Source organism: Monodon monoceros, unplaced genomic scaffold (genome assembly GCF_005190385.1).
Source record: "Monodon monoceros isolate NGI ecotype Baffin Bay Population unplaced genomic scaffold, NGI_Narwhal_1 Super_Scaffold_22, whole genome shotgun sequence".
In the NCBI taxonomy this organism is placed as follows: domain Eukaryota; kingdom Metazoa; phylum Chordata; class Mammalia; order Artiodactyla; family Monodontidae; genus Monodon; species Monodon monoceros.
Window position 1 is genome coordinate 26679872 of NW_021703779.1, and position 7758 is coordinate 26687629.

At 47.5% G+C, this 7758-nt stretch overlaps 1 protein-coding gene across 1 annotated transcript; it reads right to left on the reverse strand.

Annotated features, from left to right (window-relative positions):
- Positions 1–1493: 1493 nt before the first annotated feature.
- Positions 1494–6456, reverse strand: NR0B1 (nuclear receptor subfamily 0 group B member 1). Its single transcript, XM_029240838.1, has 2 exons — positions 5304–6456; positions 1494–1809 (listed from the first exon to the last, which is right to left on the reverse strand). The coding sequence occupies exons 1-2, from the start codon at positions 6454–6456 to the stop codon at positions 1568–1570; spliced, it is 1395 nt and encodes a 464-aa protein (XP_029096671.1). The 3' UTR covers positions 1494–1567.
- Positions 6457–7758: the final 1302 nt, after the last annotated feature.

A 7758-nucleotide genomic window follows, 5' to 3' on the forward strand; every position in this document is an offset into this window, starting at 1 on the left:
CATTTCAAAATATTTTTAAAATTTAACATTTTTTTAGTGGAAGTATCATTGATTTATCAAATGGATGGACAACAAGGTCCTACTGTATAGCACAGGGAGCTATATTTAACGTCCTGAGATAAACCATAATGGAATATTAAAAAACAATGTAAGTATATGTATAACTGAGTCACTGCTGTACAGCAGAAAGTTTAACTTTTTTTATAAATTTATTTTTGGCTGCGTTGGGTCTTCGTTGCTGCGCGTGGGCTTTCTCTAGTTGCGGAGAGCGGGGACTACTCTTCGTTGCGGTGCGTGGGCTTCTCATTGTGGTGGCTTCTCTTGTTGTGGAGCACGGGCTCTAGGCGCACAGGCTTCAGTAGTTGTGGCACGTGGGCTCAGTAGTTGTGGTGCACGGGCTTAGTTGCTCCACAGCATGTGGGTTCTTCACGGAGCAGGGATCGAACCCGTGCCCCCTGCCTTGGCAGGCAGATTCTTAACCACTGCGCCATCAGTGAAGTCCAAGTTTAACATTTTTAGTACTATGACATAATTTATTTTCTTTGTAATCCTAAGTATTTTATTTGCTGCATTATTCTGAGAGACTGATTCTGAGATGTCCATAGGATTCATCAGACTGCCAAAGGGGTTTGCACAAAAGAAATTTCAAGACTCCTTGCAATGGGTTATTACCCTAGATTACCTAGATGTATTAATCACTGATGGGCAATTTATTACCTATCAGTGAATAAACATTAGGTGCCCTAAATTTTATCTGGGGACAAGGAAGAACTAGTTCTACTGATTGCATTTAAAGGGGCAGCAGGAGCCAACAATAAAGTCACTATATTTCATACCATGCTCATTCAATGTGACAGTTACATATATAATGTATCTAAAAGGTGAGATATAATTGGGGGTTTATAATGATGTTGATTTTTCTGGAACTATAGTGCCTCCTTATAGAATGTAAGTTTCTTGTTGAACTTTACTTACTGTGTACAGAAAAATCCCACACCAAAACTCTGAAAAATCTCCTACTTCACTTTCAGGTGCTTCTCTGATCACAGATTTCCACTTGACTTGGTACAAAGACAGTCTTGCACACAGCCAATGGGAGTGGAGAAGATAGAGCCAAGTCAACCTACAAAGACAATTTTTGTTTATGTTGCCTAGGTTTTTAATATTTTTTGAAGCCCTACTTAAACCCTGATGAACCTTTTCGCAATCAAATTAGTGGTTAACACCTTAACATTATAAGTTAAAGTTACAAATTTGATTTTGGCAGGTTCAATGGACAGAGTGGCTAAACTTGTGAAAATAGCATATGAGTGTAGTCCCCCTGCTCGTTCCTTAAAGATGTACAGAGATGTGTTACCTGTTGGCAAAAGTTTTCCTTTGCAGTGAGACAGTATGGAACAGAGGATTTTCTAATTGTTTGTAACTAAAGTTTTTCTTTAATTGAATACAAAAATACTACGCATGTAAAAATAATAAAGTTTATTTTACTCTGTTTTACACTCTTCTGCCCACAGCTCCTCATTTGTGCTTCATGGTGAACTGCATGTGTGTGGCCCCCGTGCCTTCATTACTTCGCACAGAGCATCTCCAGCATCATATCATCCATTGTGACTGGGCCGATGATGGGCCTGAAGAACAGTTCGGCCAGGACATTGGCATTGATGAATCTCAGCAGGAAAAGGGTGCTGTTCAGTTCGGCAAATCTGGCCTGGTGCCCCCTGTGTGTCACCCTGATGTGTTCACGGAGTATCCGCTGGGTTCCCCACTGAAGTCCCTGGATGTACTTCACGCACTGCAGACCTGGTAGGTCTGGAGGAGAAAAAGGGAGAAAAATCTCTTTGTTAGAAACAGCTCACTCTGAGCCCTTTGCTAGCTTTTTAAACAGATCCAATTTCTGCCCCCTTCCCCAATTAAAAAAACACTCAAGCTTCCTGGTTAAAAGTTCTTTTCAACAGCAAGGATAAAGTGCCAAACCACTTCTAAGGTTTCAGGAGCAACGCTTCCAAGAAGGAAATATCATGTAATTATTCTTATTTAATATTCACTGTTTGTATGCTCACATTTAAAAACTGCTGGCCCTGAGCCAACAAATGCACACTTAATTCAGTATGACAGTAGAATATAGTTTAATGAATCATTGCTCCAGTTCACTATCTATGCACGTACAAAGAAATTAAAATTATTTCAAGAAGTGTGCACCTTTTACCTATGACAAACAGGTCTTAGTATAAAGGCAAGAGGCTTTGCTAGGTAATATTTTACCATTCTCCCTTGAATTTCCCACCACTGTAATGATTACCGCCCATGGTGGTAAACTTCACAGCCACCAACTGTGACTGACAGTCTCATTTAAATTATTTGCCTGCAGGCTGATTTTAGTCTACAGTCCCATAATAATTTAAGAGATAACTCTGGCCACTTAGCTCATTGTACCATGATTTCTGTACTGGGGAGGTTTTTAAAAAAGTGATTCAAATGAGCATTCCAAAGGGTTCTTTAAAAAAAAATAAAGCAGTCTTTGAAAGCATTGTCTTACAGCCATCAGAGGGTTAAAAAGTAAACATGGGGGCTTCCCTGGTGGCGCAGTGGTTGAGAGTCCGCCTGCCGATGCAGGGGATGCAGGTTCGTGCCCCGGTCCGGGAAGATCCCACGTGCCACAGAGCAGCTGGGCCTGTGAGCCGTGGCCGCTGGGCCTGCACGTCCGGAGCCTGTGCTCTGCGGCGGGAGGGGCCACAGCAGTGAGAGGCCCGCCAAAAAAAAAAAAAAAAAAAAAAAGTAAACATGAAAACATCGATTGCAACATGGTACAAAAGTTACTTTTCAAATAAAGATTGCATGACCTTCTTGCAGTACAGTTTGATATCCAAGTAAAACTGAATGAAATGCAATGCAGGAAAGATTAAATGCCTCTAAGTTTTATAAAGAACGTGATAAGAGGAGACTGCTTTTAAAAGTCCTTTGATCCTCCATGATAGTAATATTACTGTAAAATTCTTTAACTTGTAATTAAGAAATTACCAGTTTACCATTCGGTTTAAATGATGTTGATTATTGTAATCATTTTCCTTCCCTTTATCTACAAAATCCAACAGAAAAATATTTTAAAAGCATCATGCTAATAGTCACAGAGTAACAGAACCAGCCAGTGTTCTTTCAAAAAAAAATAATAGCAATAGGCAAGTCATTTCTAGTACAAGCAAATATCAAATCTGATAAATGAGAACAGAAATACAGCAACATCTCTAATCCATATTCCAATTCTGATTACCCCAGTCCACGGATTACCATCCCATACTACCTACAGCTCATTATCCAGGCTTGAGACCCAATTTTATTGCACTTGGATTCCATTCATGAGGGTAAGAAGAGGCTTGTGTGAAACCACCAGAAATCGGAAGCTCCCCCAGGTCTAAATTCATGGCTTATTAAAACTTCATCTTGTGAACTCCACTTTTCTCTGCTTTCATACCACACTCCTCTTTTCCCATCATCCCCTAAAAGTGCCCCCCCCCCAGAAAAAGACTTGCCTTCAAAGTAAAATCAAGAAAGAGAAAAGGCAGATAGATGGACTCCATGGGAGGTGGGAGGGAAATGTTTAAACTTAAAGGTCAGGGGATACAAAATGATAAACAGCAAAGAAAGGCCACACACTTAGCAGGCATTACTTTTTCCCAGATGCAGGTATATTTATGTTTAAAGCACACCCAGCTTAGCTGGTTAAACTTATTTGAGAGAGGATTCAGAAAAGCAGAGCAAGAATAAGGGATGCAAAACAGGGTGGAGGGAAAGAGGGGAACTAGTGGAATGTAAACTTTTGAAAGCTAAGCCCTTGTCTTACCTTTTTATTCCAACAAAACAAAGCACATGGTAGGTGTCTAATAACACAGCTGAAGGAGCGAGAAAACACTGTCTTCCCAATGAACCACCTGAGGCACTTATTATGGATGCAGATTTGCTGACCCTCAACCAGAGCTACCGAATCAGAACTTGTAGAGGAGGGGCCCGGAAAGACTTTGAAGGACCGCCTTCCCTGCCGACACCACCAAGTGCACAGGTAGGTTTAGAAAACAATGATACAAGCAAAAAGTAACCTATCATGATCACTGGGATGAGCTGAGGTCTCTTAAGTCCTGAAATGTGAGGTCTGAATGAATTATTATCCCACTAAATCCTGCTCTATACCCCTTCAAAAGTGCTAGGCAGGAGGCAAGGACATGACCCTGAGACTCCTGGTGTCAGGAAAAAAGGATGTGGAGGGAGCATGATAAATACTCTCCCAACTCAAGCTGCCTGGAAACTTCCTGCCCACTTGTGACCCCTCTGGAAGGATGCTGGTTGAAGATGACTCTAGTAGTAGGACATACTCGAGACAAGGTGCTCGGCTGTCCAGGGAGATTTTCTCCAATGAGTCGGTTGCACTGTGTGGGGCAGAGTGTCCAGCACCCAACAGACAACCTGAAAGTGTGGTGCAGCAGACATCCCCTTGGGCCCAGGAGACTGGAGACCCATGCTCCACAACTCACTGGCCATTTATTTTGGAGTAAGGTCACTTGGGACTAGACTACCTAACCTGCCAATGGGATGAGGAAAGGGTGAAGGGCAGAGGGGGTTGATTAGGAGGTCTCTAAGGTGTCTAAAGGCTCTAAAATACAGTGCTCCTGCATGCAGTCTCTAACATGTCTTTCTCCTACCCCTTTGCTAACCTGATACTTACAGACACTTAGGTGATGAGACAGTCCAGCTGCTTAGGACCATTAAAATGACCATTCAGAGACAGACACATGAAACACTAAGTCCAGTGTCCTGTCTGACAGTGTCCCCAGGGGATGGTGTCTCTGTGGGTTCTTAACAAATATTTCCTCTCTTGCCAGCCTTAATAGACTTCCTCCAACCAAAAGGTTCTAGTAAATTTCAGAGCTGGGTTTCAGAAAGAGACGTTGCAAAATTTGCAGTGAACACAGACTTTTTTTTTTTAAAGCTATACTACTGGATTTAAAAGATTTGAGAAGGAATAGCCATGTCCCTGAAAGCACAAACTTTTCCGTAGTAACAGGTGTAGAGAGATTAAGTACAAACCTCAACAAAAAAAAAACCCTCCTCTCGGCTGAGTTTCTGGCAGCACCCCACCCACGAGGAATGGTTTCTGGAGCTCCCCCAACTCTGCTGAGTTTGTCATGATTCCTGACTTGTGCCCCCCAAACTCCCCTAACAATGAAAACTCTTCAAGTGTCTGTGCCAGGGGTAGGTACTGCCCAGTGCTTGTAGGAGCAGAGAAAAGCCAGAGCCGAGGCCGGCGCCCTTACCCGGGTTAAAGAGCACGGTCCCCTTGAGGTAGGCGTACTCCTTGGTACTGATGTCCAGGCTCCAGCACTTGGCGAGGAAGCCCTTGATGGCTTGGACCTCGGCGGCCAACGGCAAATGCTCGGCCTCCGGCGGCAGTACCAAATGTGGCTGCGGCTCGTCGCCCTCGGTCTCCCGCCGCCTGGTGGTGAGGATCTTCTGCAGCAGGCTGGGCTCCGAGGTCTCCACCGTCTCAAAGTTCAAGCGGTCCTGGGCCAGCTCCAGCAGGAGTAGCGGCGCCCAGCAGCTGCGCACCAGCACCAGCTGCTGGTCCAGGGGCAGCACCTGGAAGCAGGGCAGGTACTTGACGAAGCGCAGCGTCTTCAACAGGCCCGCCGAGGCTGCCTCGCAGACCACCTGTGGGCTCTTGAGGGCCACCCGCCGCTGCGCGCCGCACGAGGGGTCCCACAAGGGGCCCCCCGGCTGTGCCTCTGGAGCCACGTGCGTTTGCTTTGCGCTCGTGGGCACGTTGCAGAGGATGCCGCCCTGCCGCGGGTGGTCTTCACCGCAAAAGCAGCAGCGGTACGGGAGCGCCAAGGCCCGCCCGCGCGGCAGCTCCTCTCTGCCCCCCAGCCTCTGCGCGCAGTAGGAGCGGTCCCACCACGCGCCCCCCGGCCGCGCCTCAGGAGCTTCCGGAGCCACGTGCGTTTGCTTTGCGCTGGTGAGCAAGCTGTACAGGATGCTGCCCTGCCGCGGGTGGTCTTCACCACAAAAGCAGCAGCGGTACAGGAGCACCGTGGCCCGCCCACCCGGCAGCCCCTCTCTGCCCACTGGGGGCTCCGAGCCACAGGAGCAGCCCCAGCACGCGCCCCCCAGCCGGGCCTCGGGCGCCTCCGCAGTCTCCTGCGTTTGCTTCGCGCTCGTGAGCATGTTGTAGAGGATGCTGCCCTGCCGCGGGTGGTCTTCACCGCAAAAGCAGCAGCGGTACAGAAGCGCCACTGCCCGTTCACCTGGCAGCCCCTCTCTGCCCACCGGGGGCTCCGAGCCACAGGAGCAGCCCCAGCACGCGCCCCCCGGCCGTGCCTCGGGCGCCTCCGGAGTTGCGTGCGTTTGCTTCGCGCTCATGAGCATGTTGTAGAGGATGCTGCCCTGCCACTGGTGGTCCTCGCCCGCCATGGCCCGCGGTGCCCGTAGCCCGGCTCTGTCCAGTGGCCGCCGCCTGCAATCTATTTATACCGAACGCGCACGCACGCGCGTCGGCCGTCTCCGCCTGGGCAAAGGCGCGGAGGCGGGCGCGGCGCTCGGGTGTGTTAGCCCGTGACTTCGGCGGTTCAAAAGGGGCAGATGCTCCTTAACAGCTGAAAACGGCAGAGGAGCAGAGCCGTGGGAGCTGCCGGAAACTTCCCTCCTTCTTCTCATTACGCCCTTCCCTGCGTCTGGAAGACAGAGCTCGGCGCAGGGAGCAGGTATTTGGCGGCACTGTTCCAACTTTTTCCTTTGAACCCTGGCGTCTAATTTGCTCCCTTTACTGGGAAGGCAGGGGTACCGAAAAGGGGAAAAATCTATTTCTGTGCCATATTTGCAAACTTTCATTAAATGACCAAACTTTGTATGGCTTATTTTGTATATGGATAGGGAGGTCTCATTTTAAGGGACGTTGAAAAATATAGACCATGGACCAGCAGTGTCAGCGTCATATGGGAACTTGGTAGAAATGCCCAATCTCAGGCCCCAACCAGACCTTCTGGCTCTGAATCTGCATTTTAACGAGGCTCACAAAGGATCCGCGTGCACCTTAAATGTGGAAAAAGCACTAGTCTAAGGATGCTATCATAAGCTTATTGTTTAATTCAAGTAATATTTATGAGCACCCACTGTGTCGTAGGTGTTGTGTTAGAGAGATGGGGGCAGCGACCAGGTTATAAAAGTGGCTAATATTTGGGAATATAATAATCACAAGGGGCTAAAAAGTTGCTACAGTGAGAACTTTGGATTCTTCTAGAGATATTATATTGGGTAGATGTGCAATTAACATTTCTTCTCCCACCGTTTCTAAGCGAATAACGAGCAGCACAGGTTTCAGGAAGCCTGGATCGTTTGTTCTCACTTGCCACACAGCCTCTTTGCTCGTGCTCCATACGGTCAATGAGATCGGTGGGTAGTTCCACATCACCACCTGACCCTTGTGTAACTAGCTATTTCACCAACCATCTGGTTAACTTGAAATCACAACCTTTTAGCCCTCAAATTTCTCATCTCTCAAATGGGAGGTTTATTTAGTGATCTCTTGGGTCCATGACTGAAAACATGGAGCAAGGAAGGGGGACTGGTGTGTACCAGCTGGTATAGGATCCCACTTCTCTCTCTCTCGCTCTCTCGCTCGCTCGCTCTCTCGCTCTCTCGCTCGCTCTCTCGCTCGCTCTCTCGCTCTCTCTCTCGCTCTCTCTCTCTCTCTCTCTCGCTCTCTCGCTCTCTCGC

Bases quoted from the DNA above. Each gene is read 5' to 3' on its own strand.
- NR0B1 (XM_029240838.1), bottom strand. From the start codon at position 6,456: ATGGCGGGCGAGGACCACCAGTGGCAGGGCAGCATCCTCTACAACATG. The intron at 1,810-5,303 runs GTAAGGGCGCCG...TTTCTCCTCCAG, and splicing joins GACCGTGCTCTTTAACCCGG to ACCTACCAGGTCTGCAGTGC.